The 22855-nt window shown below is 35.9% G+C and overlaps 1 protein-coding gene across 4 annotated transcripts in view; it reads left to right on the top strand.

Moving 5' to 3' along the window:
- NEK7 (NIMA related kinase 7) overlaps positions 1 to 22855 on the top strand; it is a 145026-nt gene that overhangs the window by 62144 nt on the left and 60027 nt on the right. For all 4 annotated transcript variants that reach the window (XM_025401716.1, XM_025401733.1, XM_025401725.1 and 1 more), the window contains exons 2-3: positions 6188 to 6272; positions 17660 to 17800. In XM_025401716.1, coding sequence (XP_025257501.1) covers positions 6216 to 6272; positions 17660 to 17800 — 198 coding nt within the window. In that variant the 5' untranslated portion in view covers positions 6188 to 6215. The remainder of the gene's footprint in view (positions 1 to 6187; positions 6273 to 17659; positions 17801 to 22855) is intronic.

The raw sequence follows: 22855 nt of genomic DNA, 5'->3' as shown, positions 1-22855 counted from the left end.
CCTCAGGTAAAGAAATGTGGAGACCTAAAAGTTTGAGAATTGTGAGGCTGGGTCAATTGAGTAGATGGTGATGCATGTAGAAATAAAAAAAAGATTGGAGGAAAAGCAAGTTTTGTAGTGCATGAGAGGTGGAATCCTTTATTCTGGTGGAAACACCAAGTGGACAGTTAGATATAGGTATTTGTAGTTCAGAGCTCAGGATAGATACCTGCAGTGAAGATACAAATTTCAGAGTAACCATATAACAGTAGTATTCCAAGGCCATGATCCTGGCCAGTCATGATGACTCACTCCTGAAATCCCAGCACTTTGGGAGGCTGAGGTGGGAGGATCACTTGAGCCTAGGAGTTCTAGACTAGCCTGGGCCACATAGTGTGACCCCATCTCTACAAAAAATAAAAAATTTAAAAAAAATTTAAATGACATTATCCTGGACGACTTGAAAAGTGTGTAGGTTAAAAAAAAAAAAAAACAAAAAAAAAGATTCAAGTCTTGGAGGACTCCAGCATGTATAAGTTAAATAGAAAAGGGAACTTAGAATAGCTAGGAGAGAAACCAGGAGGATGTGAAGAACAGAACATTCAGGAAAGTGGGTTAGTTGTGTTGACAGCTGGTGGAGGATGATTAAGAGGTACCTCATGATGACTCTTGTCATCTCTTGTCTGTATTGGTGCAGTAGCCTGTTAACTGGCTTTCTTGCTTGTGGTTGTGCCCATCTGTCCTATTGCTAGAAAGATTGTCTTTCAAAGATAGTGAACTTCCCTCTCTTTCAGCTGCTTAAAACCTAACAATATCTCTCTCATTTCAAATGGATATCATAATTTTTTTTCCATAAACTGACACTTGTGTATTTTTAGATTAATCTTTTGCTACTAATTCCCCACCCACTGTCTCCCACAACTCACCAACTTTAATTTGAAATTACTTTTAAATTGGTGTGTACTATACTTTTTACTGTTTTGATGTGTTCTTTCCTCTTCTCAGAATTCCTCTCTTCCCTAGCTCATCTTTTCCTATTAATTAGTTAAAACCCAATTCAGGCAGCACCTTCTTTGGGGAGTGTTTTGTTTGTTTGTTTGAAGATTGGTTGCCAGATTTGTTAAATGTGATGATAGTTTTTTGGTCATTGATTTTATACTTAATTTGTAGCAATAATTACTTGATTTTTCTTGACATGCATGTATTCATTCATTCATTAAATAAATATTCTTTCAGCCACCTATTTTGTACCAGGTATTGATGTAAGCACTGGTGATACAGCTGTGGATGACACAAATGTGTCCCTGAAACATAGAACTTACAATCTGGAAGATTGAATGCATATTAAAATATGTTATATATTAAAGTATATTTTTCTTTCCATTTATGAAAGGATTAGTGGTACAAGATAAACTATTTGGTCTTCTGAGGACATAAGTAATGGTGTTAAATCAGTATGTAAACATTGACATATTCTATAATAACATTAAGAACCCACTGAAGGCTGGGTGTGGGGAATCACCCCTGTAATCCCCGCACTTTGGGAGGCCAAGGCGGGTGGATCACCTGAGGTCAGGAGCTCCAGACCAGCCTGACCAACATGGTAAAACCCTATCTCTACTAAAAATACAAAATTTAGCTGGGTGTGGTGGCACACGCCTGTAATCCTAGCTACTTAAGAGGTTGAGGCAGGAGAATCACTTGAACCCAGGAGGCAGAGGTTTCAGTGAGCCGCGATCACGCCACTGCACTCCAGCCTGGGCAGCAGAGCAAGATTGCGTCACATGGAATTATGTTAGATGTATTATGCAAATAATTTTTATTCATTGTACTTACTGTAATAGGTATATGTTTTCATCCACAGTTCCTGCATCATAACTCCCATAATGCTGTTACAGCCTTTTGTTCTAATATTGGGGTGCCTCAGGGCTCAGAAGCAGGTCTCAGAAAACAATCTCTCTCTGTGACCTTCTCCTGCCCTCTCACCTGCTTCTTTCTCTCCCGAAGGAAGGGGTCTTCCCCCACCTTTCTGTCTTGGAGACAGCCATAAAGAAATTTTCTGACCTGCTCTGTCTGATTGTAGGTCTTAACACCTTCATTTCAGAAGGGGTTCTGTCCCATACTCTGGAGGAGGAATGCTGCACAAAGAGGCCAAGAAGAAGCTGAACAGACAGGCCTCGCTGGGTTTCCCCACTCAGTCTGTTAGTATTTGATCATAGCTTTTTTGTCCAGTCACATTTCTGTATGTTTGTCAATCATGCCTAGCCAATGAAATCTCCACAAAAGGCCCAAGCGGCCGGGTTCAGGGCGCTTCCGGATAACTGAACACATTGGAGGTTCCTGGAGTGTGTTGTGTCTGCAGAGGGCATGGAAGCTCTGCACCCCTTCCCCCATACTTGCCCATGCATCTCTCCATCCGTATGCTTTGTAATATTCTTTATAATAGACCGGTAAACGTATTTCCCTTCCGGAGGTCTGTGAGCCGCTCTGGCAAATAAACCCAAAGAGGGGGTCATGGGAACCCCAGCTTGAAGTGGGTTGGTCAGAAGTTCCAGAACTGATGGAAAGGGGGCGGTGGTCTTGTGGGACTGAGCCCTTAGCTTGTGGGATCTGGTGCTATCTCCAGGAAGATAGTGTTGGAATTGAATTGGAGGAAACCCAGCTAATGTCCACTGCAGAACTGATTATTTGCTTGATGTGTGGAGAGAAACCTCTACACATTTGGTCACAGAAGTCTTATTGTGATTGTTGTGGTGTGAGAGCAGAGGAAAAACACAGTTTGTGGTTTTTTTTCACTCTTTTTAAGTTTAAATTCAATATGAGAAATTTATTGAGACTTTTATTTCTGTGCAGAGGCTCCTTGACCTTCTTTATGAGGATACCGTAGAAGTGAGTTCTTTATGTAGACTTCTAGAGTAAAACACTTTAAGTTTCCTTGAGTTTTGTATTTCTTTTTTCATGATTTTATTTACTTAGATATTGTCACTTATCAGTAGCTCTAGCAAACCCACTTTATTATAACCTAGCACAGAATTTCTCAAAATGTCTTCTTTGGATCAGTCAGACTGAGGGATATTTTAAAATGTTACACAAAGAAAACAAAGCAAAGAAGAAAGTTAAAAAACTTTTACTAATTGCAGGCCTGCTTGGATCCTTTGCTATGCTATTCACTATGACTCTTCAAGAGAGATTCATATAAAAAATAGTATTTCATAGGGGTCTTTGACCAAGAAACTCTTTTCTTTTTTTTCATAGAATATCTTGTGAAACTGTCTGTGGGACACTAGGTATGAAATGCTGATTTTAATATTGGATTTCATACTAAAAGGTATTTGGATTCACTTTTAGAATTATCCTTCATCCTCCTCCCCTCCTTGAATCCCATACTGTATAAACATGATTATTTATCATGACCAAGTGGGGTTCATCCCAGAAATGAATACTGGTTTAATATTCACAATTGAATCAACATAATTCAACATTTTAACAGATTAAAAAAGTAAAAACATGTAATAATTTCCATAGACGCAAAATTTTTTATAAAAATCTAACATCTATTCTTTGTAAAAACTTCCAGCAAACAATAGAAGGGAATTATCAACCTGATAAATCAGGGCATCTATAGAAAATGTATAGCTAACATAATACTTACTGGTGACAGATTTAATACTTTTTTCCTAAGATTAAGAGCAAGGAAAGGATGTCTGCTCTCTACTTCTATTCATTGTACTGGAGGGTCTATCTATTGTAGTAAGGCAAAAAACTACAGAAAAAGCTACTTGGACTAATATGCAAGTTTAGGAATTTTGCAAGATACAGGGGCAATATGCAAAAATGTTTTATTCCTATACATTAATAACCATCAGAAAATTGAATTTAAAAACTCTACCATTTATAGTAGCATCAAAAAATATAAAACAGTAAATAATCTGAAAAGAGATGTGAAAGACCAGTATAATGAAACTGGAAGCCATATTGAAAGAAACTTAAAATAAATGAGATATTCTCTGTTCATGAGTTTGAAAACCCCATATTATTAACATGTCAGTTCTCCCCAAATTGATCTTTAAGGTTGATGTAATCCCAATCAAAATCTGAGCAGTTTTTTAGAAAATTGAAACAAGCAGATTGATTTTACAATTCGTATTAAAATCAGACATGTAATTAAATAGATATCAAGACTTTATAATAAGCTATAGTAATTAATACTGTAGTTTTATATAGAGTAGTAATAGTACGTGTAGTATGTACACTATAGGGCAGTACTACACTGTATAGTGTAGTATTGGTGTTAGTGCAGATAGACCAGTGGAACAGCAAAGAAAGTGCAAATACATATATGTGTGTGTATATACGTGTGTGTATATATATATAAACACATGATCATTTGGTATATGACAAAGATGACATAGCAGCAGTGCAGTGTGGTAAAGGATAATCTTTTCAATATATCATTTGAGGTCAGTTGGATATCCGTAAAGAAAAACAAAGATTGACTTTGACTTATATCATTAAAAAAACTTAATTCCAGATGGTTTGTAGATCTAAATATTAAAGGTTATAAAAATAAACCTTACATTAGAAAATAATGTGAGAACTTAGAGTAGAAAAATAATTCATAAATAGTACACAAAGCATTAATCATAAAGAAAAAGATTAATTACTTAGACCACATTAAAATTATGAATTTCTTTTTTTTTTTTTTTTTTTTTTTTTTTTTTTTTTTTTTTTTTTTTTTTGAGAGGGAGTCTGGCTCTGTCGCCCGGGCTGGAGTGCAGTGGCCGGATCTCAGCTCACTGCAAGCTCCGCCTCCCGGGTTCACGCCATTCTCCTGCCTCAGCCTCCCGAGTAGCTGGGACTACAGGCACCCGCCACCTCGCCCGGCTAGTTTTTTGTATTTTTTTAGTAGAGACGGGGTTTCACCATGTTAGCCAGGATGGTCTCGATCTCCTGACCTCGTGATCCACCCGTCTCGGCCTCCCAAAGTGCTGGGATTACAGGCTTGAGCCACCGCGCCCGGCCGTTTTTTTTTTTTTTTTGAGACGGAGTCTAGCTCTGTAGCCCAGGCTGGAGTGCAGTGGTGCCATCTCGGCTCACTGCAAGCTCCCCCTCCCAGATTCACACCATTCTCCTGCCTCAGCCTCCCAAGTAGCTGGGACTACAGGTGCCCACCACCACGCCTGGCTAAGTTTTTTGTATTTTTAGTAGAGACAGGGTTTCACGGTGTTAGACAGGATGATCTTGATCTCCTGACCTCCTGATCCACCCGCCTCAGCCCCACAAAATGCTGGGATGACAGGTGTGAGCCACTGCGCCCAGCCATGAATTTCTATTCATTAGTTCATGGAAAGACACCATTGGAAAGGTTTTAAAAAGACAAGTCACAGGGTAGAAGAAGAAATTTGTAATACAAATGAACCATGCCCAGAATATTTGTATTGGTTTTTAAAGAGTATGATGAAGTGAAGATGTGTTTTAGTTGTTCCATCAGTTAATCCCATTTAAAAGAGACCGTAGTTTTTTGAGTCTCAGATTTTAGTCATAAAGTAACATTTATAAAGAACCTAGAAACACGTAGTACTGAGTAGAATCGGTGCAAATGTAGTTCCTGGAGTGTAAGGGCTGTGCGTGATTAATATTTCAATTTTTGAGTCTTGTGCAATACCTGGCACGTAGTTACCTTCAGCCTAGTTTACTGAATTAATGGATGAATGTTTTATAATTACAAAGTATGCATAAAAGAGGAGACACTCATATGAGGACTGGCCTTTGAAATTTAAATTAAAAAAATCACAGTAAACAGTTGGATGAAAGAATAAAAGTACTAACATTTTTAGGATAAGGTGCATTTTAGGGATGTAAAACATTGAACTTTATAGGGAGCGTACTCTGATACTTCTAATAGTGGCTGGATAGAGGAAAGTATCTTTGATTTAAAAGGCGGAATGGAGAAGAAAGAATTTCATCTCAGGAAACGGGATTTTCTAAGCAAATAATGCTTTTGAAGAAGTGGAAATGGTTGAGACTGAATATTTGTGGGAGCTCACATTGCTTGGATTTAGCAAATGGCAGAAGAGTGTGGTGTATCTCAGTGAATTTTTGAAGCATCAGGTAAATTTAGTATTTGAATGCATGCGTCAGGCGTATGATAAATGATGTGAATTGGTAATGATTACATTATTTAAATTTCAACTTTACATTTTTGCAGAGTTCTAAAGTTCCTGTTACTTCAGACAATGGATGAGCAATCACAAGGAATGCAAGGGCCGCCCATTCCTCAGTTCCAACCACAGGTAATTTATCCTAATTAAGGTGGGCAGAAGTATATATAATCTATGTTAAATATGTGTAAGCAAGTAGTACGTTTACAGTTGCTTTAGGAAATAAAGTAGCACAAAAGTACTAATTTTGAGTTTCCAAGTTTTAATCAGCATTTTTTTTTTGCTTTGTTTTTCAGTTTTGTTTATGGCTTTTAGGTATAATTGTTTTAGGTGTAATTAGTACACTTTTTAGATATAATTATTTAGGTGTAATATGTTATTTATTTTTAATTGATACAGTACAATTGCACATATTTTTGGGGTGCAGTTTGCCATTTCGATAGAAATATTTATTTTAAAATATTGTTTGATAATGCTTAGTTCCCGTTGACAAACATGAAAACAAAAAGGCGGCTTTAGCTTTTAACTTTATTTGAATGACCTGTAAGCTCTGAACATTAGTATTAGGTTTAGGGAAGGAAGACAAAAAAAAAAAAAAAAAAAGATGAGACTGTGCCTAAGTTTGGGAGTGCCAGTACATTTTGTACCTGCCCCTGCTTTAGTGGGCTGATCTTGCCTTGCCCACAGCTGCCTTCCATGATGGTTACTTTTCTCTCCCTCTCACTTGTAGTGTATTTCTCCTGTGATATATTTGCTTGTTTCTTGTATTTAATAACATAAAATGAGGTGAAAAAATCTTTTAGTAAAAAATGTACATATATTCATTATTTAGCATCCTGCATTCAGTGTGAATGCTTGTCATAAAGCTAATGTGTAATGACATGTTTAAAATAACAGTCGCCACCCCATGTCAGGGCGATACCTCATTTTTATTGCTGTTGTTCCTGAAGACTATATTTCTCAGCTTGGTGTTTGAGGCATTCTACAATATGTCTCACGTATACTCTGCTAGCCTTGTCCCAGTTTTGTTTGGATAGTATTTCTGAAAACATTTGGGCAATTGATAAGTGTTCTTTCACAAGAGTTCTGTAGTCAAATAGGTTTAAGAGACTTGGGGAAAACAGCAACTTTGTGGCAGTAGTTCCTCAGAGCCTTTCCTACACTAGTATGCATTGTGAATGAATTTTGAAGAGTGGTATAGGCTTTAGTGTTTTCCAAACTTAATTTGTCTATGGAATCCTTTTTTTATTTTTAGTGCATCTGTTGACTTCTCGCAGAAGCACTGTTCAGAGAATAACCATCTATAAAAAAAGATCTTTTCTGCTTCTGTGACTTTGTTCATTTTGTACCCTCCATCTTCCCCTCCAATTTTCTAAAACCTGCCCGTCCTTTAAGAACCATCAACAAAGCCGTCTCTACCATAAAGCTTTGTCTGATCCTCTGAAAGCAGTATCTTTCCTTGGAAATGTGGTGGTATCTTCTTTGCATCTCTCTTCTGGTATTTCTGATACTTTGGTGTCATTTTTATATGGGCATTTTTCTTATCTCTCTTACTAGATTAAAATCTCCTTGAGGGAAAGGACTGTGTCTTACTTACCTTGGATGCCCTGTGGTACTTTAGTTTCTCACATGTAGCAAGGGCTCAATAAGAATATGTAATTGAAACCAACCAGGGACTCAATGAAATGAGTCCTTTACTTAATTGCACTATTACATTGCTTTTCTTTGTTATACCTGTCTGAATTTTCTATATTGAGTAAAAAGACCCCTTAGCTTAAAGTAAGGCCGATATTTTAATTTCAAGAAGATTTTTTTTTTAAAGTCCCCATATATATTTATGTTATGGTCATAAATTATATTATCAAGATTATAATAAACATATCTATTAAATATAGACCTCTTAGGACTCATTTTACACACATATGCAAACATTATTGTTTCATATTATATTATTTCCAGCAAAGACAATAAAATAACACCTCTAAAAATTAGGTAGTTCATGTTTTGAGATTTTGAGATTCACAGTTTTTAACAACCTTCTGTTTCAAAGAGGAAAAAAAAAAGCACTTTCATTTTTGCCTCCTACTGACTCACCAACCAGGAAAGGTCGGAGTGGCAGTAGGAGGGAAAAATAAAAGTGATTGTTTTCCTGTGAGACACTGGGCTGCCCCACAGTATAAATTTCAAAATTATAGAAGCGGTTCTGCATTTCTTTTCACACTGTTCCTTTCGTTTATGCCTCCTGCTGCTGCTCCTGTGTGGGTGGACCTCTTTCCCTGTTGGAAACAGGCAAGTGTCATCCAAGGTTCTAGCTGCCTTGTGGCAGGTGGGGGAAGGGAGATACATTTCTTTTTCCTCCTCTCTGCATTCACACTGATGGTGTGAGACAGTGAAAGAAAGATTACCTGACAAGAGCTTATAGGCATTATTGCTTATTAAGTCTTTGAAAAACGTTACTGCTCTCAGTAGCATTATTTTAGAAGACTGGGAAAGGACAGCCTCTGCTCAGCTTTGACAACCTTTTTTTGTTTTGTTCCACACCACTGACCTGAGTAATGGGGGTGATATGGCAACATCTGGTTAGCCCAGTGACTTCTTTCACTTTTGTAGTAGAAGTCTGGGCATAAACAGAAAACTAAGGAAGTCAGGTTTCTGAGTGTCAAATACCAATTCCCTGTTATAATTATAAGTGATATCTTGGCATATCCATTCTTTTTCTTGTTTCAAAGTGAATACTGTCACTCCATATTGCATAATATGTGGACTCATTTTTAGTACAGTATAAGTTCCTTTTGTTTTGTTTTAGAATCTGAGATTTATGTTTCTTTATTAATGTATTTTGAAATTTTTCTATCGGCTCCACTCTTTCCCACCCTCCCTTTTTTTCCTCCTTTCTTCCTTTCTTGATTCCTTCCACTAGCATCTAGAAGGTATTGAAAGGATATTTTGACTAGATTCTGGTTCTGTATATTTTCATTGCCTTTGGACTCTTGTTTGTGGAACAGTGGATTTAGGTTTAAAAAAAAAAATTCAAATTATATAAAAGGTGGTGACTGGGAAATAGTAAAATTTTTACTCTTTACTATAAGACTAATTTTAAACAATGGAAGTTTACAATTAACATTTTGTGAGTATTTTGATTTATGGTTATTGGCTGAAGATGGCTATGGTAGAGTCACATTTTTTCCAAAATGTTAATTATAAACCAATTATAATCAGAGTACAATTTTAAGAATTTTTATGAGTTATTAGAAGGAGGATTAATTTTCATTGTGATGTGATCAGAGGCCTAGGTTATGTTTTTTTTAAATTTGAAGATAGTGTAATACTTTGGCTACTTACGATAGAGAAAAGACATGTCACTCAGATCTGTGGGTAGAAAAACAAATATTCCTTATTCTTACAGTGTGGAAAGTATGAAAATCTTACCTTGGAGTCTTGCAACTTAACCTGTAAGGTAGACTGACCATTCCTTTAAGCTTCATGGCAGTTCAGACTGTAATCCATTTACTATTTTGCATCTCTGTGAAGTGAATGTGGAGGGATGAAATAAAGTTTACCTTGAGTAGCATGTTCAGGGTAGTAATCAGGGTTCATTGTAGGCCAGCCAGAAAGAAAGTATCCCACCCTATTGGGTATGAATTTTAGTCTCGATAACTATATTACCTTCTTTTTTCTCTAGCTTATCTTCTGGAGTTACTTTCTTTGTGAAATAAGTGTCATTTAACTTGTTTCTTTTGGTCAACTGATTTTACCAACCTGTTTGTCATAGGTATTGAGCAGAGTGCTTCTATTTTTGGAAGTCTTTTCAGAAATTTAGATGTTACATTCTCCTAGTAACAGTTTCCTTCATTGAATAACTTTATTGATGGTACAGAATGAACAATAGCTTTTTTGAGGGAAGAGGACTCTTGCTGTAGGTTAAATTTATGGCCATGAAACTCAAGTAAAGCCTAATGCTGCTCAGCAATCATCCTTAACTCATCCACTCCCTACTTTCCTGGCACCAAACTCTCCCACTTGATATCTTTTCTGTCCTCAAACCCATAACATGTCCTTTCCTCGTCCTAGCTCTAAGCTGATGCCCTTGCTCCTATTTTACTGAAGAAACTGAACCAGCCAGTCAGAAGAGAACCTCCACAGTCTCCTACCATAGTTATCCTCCTCCCAGAGTCTGTATTCACACCGTCTGCCTTTTCTGTTGTTACCAGATGAACTATCCACACTGCTCTCAAGGGCCAACCCTCCCATGTGCACCCCCTCTACTGAGTCTGTGCTACTATGCTATTATTTCTCCCCTCTAAACAACAAAATGAAACAAAAGAAAACCCCTTAAACAGTCTAAGTTACTCTTCCTTCCAGTTGTTGACCTATTTCTCCGCTCCCTTTTATAGCAAAGTTCCCAGAAAGGTTTTTCTGTAGTTCAGTCTCCCATTTCTCCTTTCTCTCTAAAATCTACTCTAATTAAGCTCTCTACCCCATTGTGCCCCCTAAGCTGCTCCTGTCAAGTCACAGTTACCTCTCCTGCTCCATCCAGTGCCAGTTTTCAGGCCTCATTTTACTTAGCAGCTGCATTTGGTAGACTTGATTATGCTCTCTTCTTTGAAACCTGTTCTTCACTTGGCTTCCAGGAATCTTGTTGTTTTCTTGTCTTAATGGTCCCTCTATTGATTTCTTCTCACCTTCTGAGAAGGTGACACTTAACAGTGGAGTGCCCCAAGGCTCAGTTCCTTAGAGCTCTTTTCTCTCTATATCCCTTACTTTGTGTTCTCTTCCAGTCTCATGATTCTATGCTGGTGACTCTTAAATTTGTATTTCAACCTGGACCTCTGCCCCAAATTCCAAACTCATATATCCATTTGCCTACTTGGCATCAAATTTGCATGTTTCAACCCTAATGTGGCCCAAACTGAACTCTAAATATTTCCTTCCAGACTGACAACCCACCATCTTCTCCTTCTCAGTAGGAAGTCTGTCATTCCAGTTGCTGAAGCTAAAACTCTTAGAGCCATTACTACCTTCCTCCTGTTTCTCTGATCTCATATTTAATGTTAGCATTCACCATAGGCTGAAGCTTTAAAATACATTTAGAATTTAAGCACTTCTTTTCTTCTCCACTGCTGCTACTCTGAAGTTACTTTAATCTTTCACCTATCTTATTGCAGTATCTTCCTAATTGATCTGTTTTCATCCTTGCTCCTTTCCCCTTTAATCTATTCCCAACACAGCAATATTTCTGTCACATCTGTTTAAAGCCTTTCAGTAGTTTCCCATTGGCTTGCTCATTCATCTTCTTCAAGTATATACTTTAATATCACCTTCTTGATCACTCAATGAAAATGGAACCTTCCCACTCACGCAGTATGTCCAACCTGCCATATTTTTCTCCATAGAATGTATCACCTTATCACTTATTTTGTTCATTATTTTTCTTCTCTTAGGTATAAGCTTTCTCACTAGTCCCAGCGTGGTACACATAGTAGTCCCAGAATGGTACACATAGTACGCATTCAATAAATATTTGTCGAGTGAACAACTTGGTTTCAAATCAACCTGTCCTCTTTCTTTATGAGCCCTGTTTTTAAAATGAGTATTAAAATATATAAATATCTTCAGAATTTGTCTTTCATTATACATGTAACCACTTTTTTTATTATATATTTGTTTATTGCCTTTTTAGTGTCTTTGTGCTATATCCCCCTCCAGTAATATTTGTGGAATAAATGAATAAATTGTTAACAACCACTTTTACTCTCTGTCTCTGTCTTTCAGTAAAAGGCTTTTTCTCTCCATATTTAACTTTATCAGGTATAGCTGGTCGTGCTCATAGGGAAGTAGGGGAGATGGGAGTATCTTTGACATTAATTAATTATCTTGCTCATGATAACATAGAAGAGATAATCAGTATTTTTGGTTACATCATTTGGATGTAATAATTATTATGCTGGTAATATAACTAATGACAATTAAATGCTACAAATACCAGGGTCTTATAAATTTAATTAGATAACTGGTTATATTTGGTCACTCATTTTTCTTACACAATAGTAAAATTTCCTCCTTTGATAAAAGGCCAGTTTTAATGATTAATGGCATGTTGTCTAAACTGATGTAAGTCTCTGACACTTAGGAAACTTTAGGAATAGATTACATTTTACATAGTTAAAAAATTTTAGGGAGATAATTTTCAAATAGGAAGAAGCACTAATAATTAGGTCTTGGTGGCACATATGGTGTTTTTTTGTTTATTTGCCTTTTTTGGTTTCCAGTGAAGTCTGTAGAAAATATGACAGAAAGTCTGTAGAATACATGATAGAAAGGATGTTCTGGTTTGTGCAGTTTGGAGGTGGGTAACACCTTTTTAAAGATAAAAGATAATAGCATGAGCTTTATTGCTAAATAAAATTTGAAAGTTATTTTAAAGTTTTGTTAGTTTTAAATTTTGGAGAAATGCAACAATATAAAATATAAGGTAGTTTATTTAATTAAGTGGCTCTGGAAAATCACCAGTAAGAGATGAATTTGCAGTAACAATGAAAACCTTATTAATGGTGTTAATTATTGTAATTAATACTGGCTTGTATATTAAATCATTGATAACAATACCTCGAGGAATTATCAGGACATAATTTTCTCTCTGGGGAGACTATTGAGTTCATGCTGTGACTCTTCTAATTTCCCCAGAGAGGATTATCATCATAATGTTATCCTGAATTATCTTATTGCTCAGTAAGTGTCCTTGCCTTCAAATTTAAAGCAAATTAAGAAATTAATTTAGTCCTGGGAAGTTACTGTTTAAGGAGTCTGCACCTGTGAAAATAAGAACCAGTGGCAAACGGAATGAATTTTGTTTTCAAACGAAAAGTATCTGTGTGAAGGAAACTCAGTGAACACAGACCAATATGTAGAAGTTAATCCCAATTAGTTAGTAAGATCTCTTGTTAATGTGATTAGAGTGTATTCACATTTAAAAAAGTTTGTTAATAAGAACCCAGAACAGTATACTGATTCTCTACTAGATTCTACTTAGAGCTTGTAGATAATAATAGTCATGCCCTATGTATTTTGGGCCTTTTACATTCATTTAGTTCTTTCAAATACATTAACGGAGTTAGTATTTATTCTTTACTTCATGGCGTTTCTATAAAAAGCTAAGAAAAAAAAAAACCCCTTTGGACTCTACCTTTGAGAAACTCAGTGTCTGGAAGGAGAAATGTATATACATAGTTGACCCTGGAACAACAAGAGGGTAGTTTGTGCAGCTAAAAACCCATATAAAACTTTTGACTCCCTAAAAACTTAAGTATAAATAGCCTACTGTTGACTAGAAGCCTTATTGATAACAGAAACAGTCAATTAACACATGCTTTGTGTGTTTTGTCTATTATATAATGTATTCTTACAATAAACTACAGAAAAGGAAATGTTAATAAGGAAATCATAAAGAAGAGAAATGATAGTTAATATTCATTAAGTGGAAAGTAGATCTTCATCTTTATCCTCATTGTCTTTGCATTGGGTAGGCAGAGGAGAAGGAGAAAGAGAAGGGGTTTCTTGCTGTCTCAGGGAGGGGAGAAGTAGAAGAAAATCTACATATAAGTGGATCTGCACAGTTCAAACTTGTGTTGTTCAAGAGTCAGCTGTATAAACAAATAATTAAAAGTGTATGTGATCCAGGACCCAACATGGTGCCTGAGTTTGTATGTGTCTTGATAGAGTTGAATGACTACTGTCAATTGCTACAGAAACAGAGGTAGAAGCCAATAAAGCTGCCTGAGTAAGTTGAAGATGATTCCTTAGAAGAGCTGACATGGAACTGAATCCCAAAGATGAGCTGTGGTTTGCTGGGTGTGAAAAAGGAAGTTATTCAGAAAGCATGAGAATAAGCAAGTGCAATGCCATGGGCATGAGGCCAGAGTTCACAGTGCACTTGGGAAATACATGGTGCAGCTGGTGGAGGGGGCCATAGTGAGGTGCAAAAGTGACTTGAAAAGCCTTCTGTCGTAGATAAGGCATCATTATCCTCATTTGATAGTGGAAGAAACAAAGTGGGGTTTTACTTCCATAAAAGTTGAAGGTCGTCTAAGTGACTCATCTCAAATCTAAAAGCCATTTTATGCCACTTAGGAAAAAAAAAACCTGGATCATTAAGGAACTTCAAGGAACTGAGACTCAGTTTACACTCCAAACTGAGAACAGCAAAACGTCAATTTAAGTGATTTTATTTGGTTTATATTTCATGCTGATTTGAATCTCAGTATTTTGCTGAGTTATTTTATTCCCAGTAACTTAAAACATATGGGACATAGAACATCATTCAATAAAGAGAATATAGCTATTTCCTAAAAATAGTTCTTTACTTGAGTGGGAACCCATTTGATGATACCATTTTTTATTTAAAGCCCCTAATTTAATGCTGCCTACAGTGGAATGTAACTCAGCAAAATGAAGTGTGGCATTGACAACAATATACTATAATCGCTACCGAAGTATATATGTATGTATATATTACCTGCCTGATGATCTGCTAAAGGAGACCTCCTCTTATACAAGCTTATTTTTATACAAATTGCAGTGTGGCAGAGAGACCCAAGGGTGGTTGGAGATGTGCAGCTATGCTCCTTCTCATGTCAGCTTTCCACATCTACACTGGGTGACAGGACATGGGAGCAGATGAGACAAGCTGTCACTCACCCACATTGCCCTTTGAAGAAAGGCCATAGGGGGAAAAAGGTGCCGCAAATGGGCTGTGAAGTTTACATACACTGCCCACTGTTAAACAGATTACGTCTAATGAAGTGTCTAATGCTCAGGCCATATCAACCTAATCCTTGGTGGCAGTTCATCCCTCAACTGCCAAAAAACACCGCCCTCTGGCCCTCTTTCGCCACTCTGGCGGCCAAGCACAGGGAGGTGCCCAGTCTTAATAAACCAAGACAGTGTGTGATCTGACATGCAAATGTAGGTCATTGCATATGTAAATGTGTGATTACAAACCTGCATGCCAAAACACATTAGTGAGACTTTGCTCTCAGCATGCGGTTGTCACACTGCCTTAGCACTTCACGCTAGTATTTGTCAAGTTATTGTGCAGACAGAAGATGGAATTCCCAGTCAAATTTAAAGTATCTGAATCGTTTGATAGTGTTCCTTCTAACGATGAAGCTGTATTTTGCTGTTGAGATTGACAAATCTTCATTAAGTGAAAGAATGATCTCTGTGTATAAGAGAAGGATTTATACTTATTAGATGACACAGACTATTCTAGTGCGTCAGTATAAACAATTATTAGGCAATCATAGACAATTTAAAACATGTTTCCTTTAAAAAAAAAAAAAAAAAACCTTTATTTAAAGTTAAAAACGTAAAAAAAAAAAAGCCAAATATCCATTGGATATATTTGAGAAGTGGTACTTTGTGAGTTTCTTTGTTACATATATATCATTTTGTCACATTGACACTTAATTGTAAATTCAATGGCTATGAAAAGAAATCCATTTGCAAATGAACATCATGGCAAGTTATCTCCCTTTATATGATAATTTTATTTTTGTTCTATGTTTCTTAGTGTGATATGCTTTTTCATCTTCATTTTAAACACATTTCTATTCCATTTTTGTCTTTATTTTTTTTTTTTTTAGTCAAAAGACTTAACACTGAAAATATCTGTGGATCATCATGTAGGTTCCCGTAATATTGGGTCATATTAAAGGTGACTTTGCTTAATAACATGGCAGTGTGGCATAGGCTATACTTGGAAATCAACTAGACATTCACTTGGTTTGATGACATCTACATTATGGGATTGGTGAGAGAATTGAATTTGATGGCATTTTAAGTCCTGATATACAGTGCCTGCTAAGTTGTGGGGACGAAAATGGGACTTTCTATCATTGTTGTAGTAATTATAACAATTATCTTATGGTTCTATATTTATGAAATGAATTTGAAATTTGAAACGTTTCTTGTACTCTCGTTGTTTTGCATATTTTAAAGGAAGCATGATCTTTTTCTTGACGGTATTTTGGGCTTCTAGAAGAAGAAAACAATGTACAAAAACAAATTATTGCTTCTTTTTTTAAAGAGAAAACATTGGATTTGAATTATAGTGACTTTGGCAGAATTTTACAGTTTTTGTTAGCATGATATATATAGTGAAATTAAAAGATAAAATGTACTAGGGGTTAATGCAAAGTTTGGCCCATATATCAATATAGCCTTCTGCGTAAGTCCGGGTTATGGGGCCATCAGCCATAATTATCAAAGGTTTCTTTGAAGGCCTAAGAGTTTAAGCTGGATGTAATGTGCTCACGAACCAGTGCCATCTTTGCATTAATAGGTCTTAAATATTCAGTCTCATTAGAGGGTGCACTAGCCTGGCCCCACAAGAATGTCATGTTTGGCTTGGAGAGTACAGAGGGGACTGTGGGTGTGAGGGGAATGGTAAAAGGCATGGAAGAGTGTGCTCATCAGTACTCCAGGAATCTTGAAAAGGCTCAGGCATGTCTAGCCAAAAAAGAGAAGATATAAGGGCAAGTGATAGTTAAAATAGGCTTTTTTTGTTGTATTTTAAATAGCTAGAGATGCTAAAATGATTGCCATCAGGAATGTAAAAGGTAATATTCCAACTTTAGCGATAGACAGTGTCTGACTGTAGTAGATGTTCAGTTAGTGTTTACCCCATAACTTAATATTGAATGAATGAGTCCATGAACAAAAAAGTGAACAAAAGAACTAAGACAATCGGTAAAATTTATAACCTGAGTTTTGTCTCAAAATGGGGATGGCCACTGTGCCCCTGCCCCCAATATCTTATAATTTATTTCTCTCATAGCATAGTGAAGAGCCTCTTCTATGTATTTACTTAAGCCATTTGAGACAGAAATCATATCTCATTCATCTCTATTTCCCTAGCAGCCAGCATAGTGCGGTAGTAAACTTCTTGCCACTGGACATATTCTTTGCAGAAGTTAAATAACTGTCAGGAAGTTAAGTATTTCATGCATTAGTTGACAGTTTGGACTAAATGATTATATATTTTTGTAAGGTCCATTTCAACTCAAAGATCTTTGCAAAAGAAAAGAAATATCAGAGAAATACTAGGTTGGGTGGGACAAGTTTATAGTCTGTGAACTAAAGACAAGTTCTAAGGAGTTCCTATCTAAAAGTTCATGTTGTATCCTTCTTCTTTAATTAACTTTTTCTTTTTAGGCTTTCCTATCTCACATAATATATATAAAAATATATATTTTATATATGTTCTAATGTATTCCTTGTTTATTCCCCTCACTAGAATGTAAGTTCCTCAGGTGCAGGGATTATTGTCTCTCTAGTCTGCTACTGTATCATCAGTGTGTAGGACAGTGCCTGGCATAAGTTCAATAAATATTTGTTGTTGAGTGAATGGATGTCTGCAAACTTACCCTAGGTGTCACCTACATATATGAAAATGATCAGTGATTGTGTGTATTGTGTGTATATTGTGTGATTGAAAATTTTTCTGACATTTTTAATTACAGAAGGCCTTACGACCGGATATGGGCTATAATACATTAGCCAACTTTCGAATAGAAAAGAAAATTGGTCGCGGACAATTTAGTGAAGTTTATAGAGCAGCCTGTCTCTTGGATGGAGTACCAGTAGCTTTAAAAAAAGTGCAGGTAAGATGATTTTAATTATGTAAATCAATGTAAAATTATACTATGTGAATTATAGATGATAAAAGTATATCCTGAATGATTGGGTACTGATAGCCTTAAGTTGAGAATGCTGGGAAAGAATGAACGCTGTATTTTAAAAGCCAGAATCAAGTGTAGTATAGAATGGAAATATTCGTTTTAACACTATTTCTAGGCTTTAAAAATTTAGCTGGTATTGAACCTCAAAAAGCTTTCACAACTCTAGATTTTAAGAGACAGATTTGAGTTATCACCATTACTTCTACCTGGACATTTAACTAGCTGTGGAATACTCACTGAAGTTCTACAGCTGTAGGCACTGTAGTCAGAAACTAGAGTCACAAAATGTACTGCCCAAAGTTAGTAAATGGAAGTTAAACTATACCAGCAAAAAAAATGAAAGGAAAATGAAGTGAACTTTATTTACTTGGAAATAAAAACGAGGCAGATAAAATTAGAACATGGATACCTAACTTTAAAATCCCTTATTGTATTTGTGTCATTCTGGAATCAGATTTGCTCTGTAATCCAGACCCTTTTCTGTCTTCTTGAATTCATTTATCTTGCTCCAGCTCCTCTTTCCAAGTCCTGCCCTAACCCTGGAGTTGCAGTCCCACTGAGCTACCCTGGAATGCTCACTTGCCAGAGCCCTGTAAGTTTCACTTGCCCTAATGAGATCCTCTGGCCTAGAAAGTACTTGTCTTTCTGCCTTCCAGTGTGCATGACATCAAACAATAAATCACACAGTGACTCATACACTTTTACTTCCCTTTTTCAATTATGGTAATAGTTATTCTTCACACGTGCTACAGCCTATTTTGCTTTTCAAGTCTGTTATCTTTTTTCTGCAGAGACCTGTGAAATCTAAATGTCCTTTTTTTTTTTCTTTAAACTTCTTAAGGTGATTAGTATACTTGTGACAGCCAATATAGAGATGAACAGTTTTAATTTACATTTAAAAATGAAACAGTAATGATTTATAAAAGGTTTTATATGGTGTATGTGTTAAATGTAAATAATAATAGAGATATCCCCATGTCCACAAACCAGCTTAAGAAATAAATATTAAAAATATTTTCGACATGTGTGTGCCACTCCCTTCCCTCAGAGATAACCATATCCTGAATGTAATGTTTATCATTCCTTTGTTTTTCTTTATAGTTTTTCCTACACTAGTATGAACTTCTAAAATAAAATTGTTCACTTTTGTATTTTTTTTGAACTTTACATAAATGAAGCACGTTTTATATATGTATCTCACACACACACACACACACTCACAGAGCCTGCTTTTTTTCAGATAGCATCATGTTTGAGGAATTAGTCTGTATTGGTGCGTGTGCTGTAGTTTATCCTTTTTGCTACTGTATAATATTCCCCTGTTCTTGTTGATTGCTGTTTAAGTTGTTTACAGTTATTTGCTATTACAAACAATGCTTCTCTGATATTCTCATGTCTTTCCTAGTATACACATACAAGAATTTCTCTCTTGTTTGTGCTTAAGAATGAAAATGATTGAGCCACAGGGGATGCATGTGTACTGCAAGTTAATGCCAAATTGTTTTCCAGAGTTGCACTGGTGTAAGTTTTCACCAGCAGCATATAAGAATTGCAGTCTTCTCTGTTTTCATATGCCACTCAGAGCTTAAGAAAACACAATATGGAATGTAGTTATTAGTGTTTATGAAAGAGATTACTTTTGGAACAATTATTCCCTTACAAAAGAACTCTTCGATTCATTTTTAAAATGTCTTAAATTTGTACTATGATTTCTGAGCACCCAGGGAAATAAAAAAGAAACTAGTGGTATTATTCCTGCCCTCCAGGGGAAAAAGAGTCTATCTAGAACAATTTAATGTTAAACCCTGTGGCATGGGTTCCTGATTTAAATAAGAGTTCACAGAATGGAGATGTCAATTTGAGCTGTTGGAATTGGTGGAATTGGAACTTAAGCCAGGCTATAAATGTGAGCCCAGATTGTGGTGAGCATTGGAACCAGGCAGAGGAATTTGAACTGTAGGTAATTGAGGATGCACTGTGGACTCTCAAGTAGGGTAACAATCTTCAAAATACATTATTTTCAAAATAACATTTCAAGCTCAACATACAGAATAGAGTGGAGAGAACATAGCTGCCAATCTGCCACAGGTTGTCAAGATGGGAGGATGGATGGATTGAGATACATTTGGAGGTCTCTGGGGACTCTTGGATCCCTTCTCTGAATCTGAGTGTGGAAAGGAGGGCTCAGTTCTGTCTCTAGTGATTATTTCTTACATTACAGAACCTTCTTATTAGAAATAGAAAGAAAGAATGGAGGAGGGGGTGGAAGGAGGCAGAAAAAAAGCTCTTGCTGCATTTTTCTATTGATTGGAAATTTGGATAAGTGTGAGTTAATTTGCACAATTGTATTTCCCTTCAGTATTAATTGGATATTACCCTCTAGCTGCCTCTGTTTACGCTGTGATAAACCTCAAATTACTGCAGGAAGTTAAAGTTTATTCTTTTGGATTATCCCATTCCTTTCTGCTTTAGTGTTGATATTGTGACATCTTCTAGTTTAAACCTAACTGCTTCATAGAAGAGAGAAATGATATTGTGAAGATATTCTTTGCTTATTTATGAGGGAGCAGTGCCTTAAATCTTTGTAAGGAGAAATATATTTGCATTTTAAACATATTATTGATACTTGCGATGCATTACACTTGTGCTGATCAGGAAAACCTATGGTTCTTTCTTTTTAAAAAATCATTTCTGCAGCTTAAAATAAAACAAAATTTAAAATATTGCTGACCAATGCTTTTCCTTTTGAAGAATGCTAACCTAACTCTTTACAAAAAACCTTAAAGAATTACATATTGAATTTTTTCATGCCACTTTTTATTTTAAGGCTATATTACTTGTCTCAAGAACTGTATTACCGTTCCCAGGTCCACTAGACTCCTTGAATACTTCGGTTGAGTTCATAAGCTAAATTATTGGTTTTATCATTCATTTATCTGCTTACAAAGTTTTAATGAGATAACATCCAGAATCCTCAGCTTAGTTTTTAAGACCCTTCCCTACTTTGTGCCACTCCATTTAGTTCACTTATTCAGGGCCGTTAACAAAGGATGTGCTCAGCTCTGGCCATTTTACTGCAAGTTTACCTGTTACCTGTATGGGAAAGAAGAATGTGTGTGCTAAATGCATGTTACTTCTTGGAAATCATAAAGGGATCTGAGAGCCTACAGTATATGGCAACATTAACCAATCTTTTTGAAAATGTACCTGTATCCCGTCATGGTTCATTTGCAAAAAAATAAGATGGTGCCTTAACTAATAGAACAATTGTGAAATTCTCTGTACCAACTTTTTCTCTCTTGCCTCCTTCTTTAATGCTTCCCTTCCTGCTGATCATTGAATCCATTCCTCCAGTATTTATTGACCACCTAGTGTTTATTGGTCAGTGGATAAGGCTTTAGGAAAATTAAGATAAACATAATGAGACTCATGGGATTCTAGTGGGGTTACAACAAAGACACCACTAACATAATGAGATAGGCACTGTGATAGGAGCAGCCTTGAAGAGAACAGGTGTGAGGAGGAGCTTAGGAAAGGGGCTTCACAGAGTTTGTGAGCTGGCTCTCAAAACTTACGTTCTTTATGTTGGAAGATTATCAAAAACTTTTTTTGATCTGGTATATACAATCTCTTATATTTTGCTCATTGATTAGAGCTATAGGATTGAAGTTGGTTTTTATTTTATCAGTCTGACATAGTGTTACAGTAGGGTGAATTTTGGGTCTCTCTGTTTCTTAGTTCTTTGACCATAGTTACTCTCATTTTTAAATAATACGTGAGGTATTTTGATCCTTTGTTCATTAATGCTTAATTTCTCTGTGCTTGCTCTTAACTATATTTCTAGATAACACTATTTTACTGTGTGGCAGCCATTGTCAGTGAGAATTCTTTTAGGAAGAAAAGCTAAAAAGAAACTTTATGTATTTATACAAATAAACATAAAGTGATAATATTGTTCAGATTCACATTTTGATTCAGGTGATCTCAAAAAGTCTTCCCCAAAGTATTCTTTGATATTGAATGCTTACCTTTTATTTACTTATGTTTGCTAGTTGCTTTCAAGTATTTTTCAAGCAAATAACTTTTTAATTTCTTTTAATAAGTTACTTTTTTACCCATGTTAATTTTAGATTCTGCATGTTTGCATATAATTAGAAATTAGGATTATATATGATCAGAAATTTGTGGACAATGATAGCACTTCCATAATATATAGACTGATTTTAATATATTCATAACCTCTGTGGCTCTGTATTCAGTCTCTTTTTCAGTGTTCATTGTGATTAACAAATTTATCTTGTAGCTTTTATGAACTTCATCATTTACTCTATAGACTTCCTTTCAAATTTCCAATTGTTATTTGAATAAATGAAAACTAAGCATTTGTAAGAATAATTCATAAATGACATTAAAAAATACAGAACAATTTAGTAAAATAATGTTAGTTTTTACTTGTCAAGGTGGAATAGGCTTTTATCTTAAAAATTAAAGCTTTTTAATTTTAATTACTTGTACTTGCAATCTTAAGCATTTCTAAGCGGATAAGAAACAGAAGATTTCCAGTTTTGTGGAATGTTTAACATTTTGGGATTAAACTGCTATATGGCAGACACAGTACTCGACACTAGGGACGCAATAGTGGGACACAATAATTAAATCCGACATTTTTGTGTGGGAAATAGACAATAAATCAAATAATTATAGCAAAAATAAATCAAATAATTATAGCCAAAAAGGAAATGACCATACTGTGTTATTAGAGACAAACTAGATGGAGGAGAGCATTTTAGATGGAGTGTGCAACAAAGGCCTCTCTGAGAATGTGAAATTTAAGCTGAGGTGGAGGATAAGGAGTCGGTCATCTGAAGAGTAGTGATAGGAAGGTTCCAGCTGTAGAGCCGGGCGCGGTGACTCATGCCTGTAATCCCAGTATTCTGGGGGGCCGAGGCGGGCGGATCACGAGGTCAGGAGATCAAG

Source organism: Theropithecus gelada, chromosome 1 (assembly GCF_003255815.1).
Source record: "Theropithecus gelada isolate Dixy chromosome 1, Tgel_1.0, whole genome shotgun sequence".
NCBI lineage: Eukaryota > Metazoa > Chordata > Mammalia > Primates > Cercopithecidae > Theropithecus > Theropithecus gelada.
The sequence above is the reverse complement of the archived record's forward strand: the minus strand, read 5'-3'. Positions and strand labels throughout refer to the sequence as shown.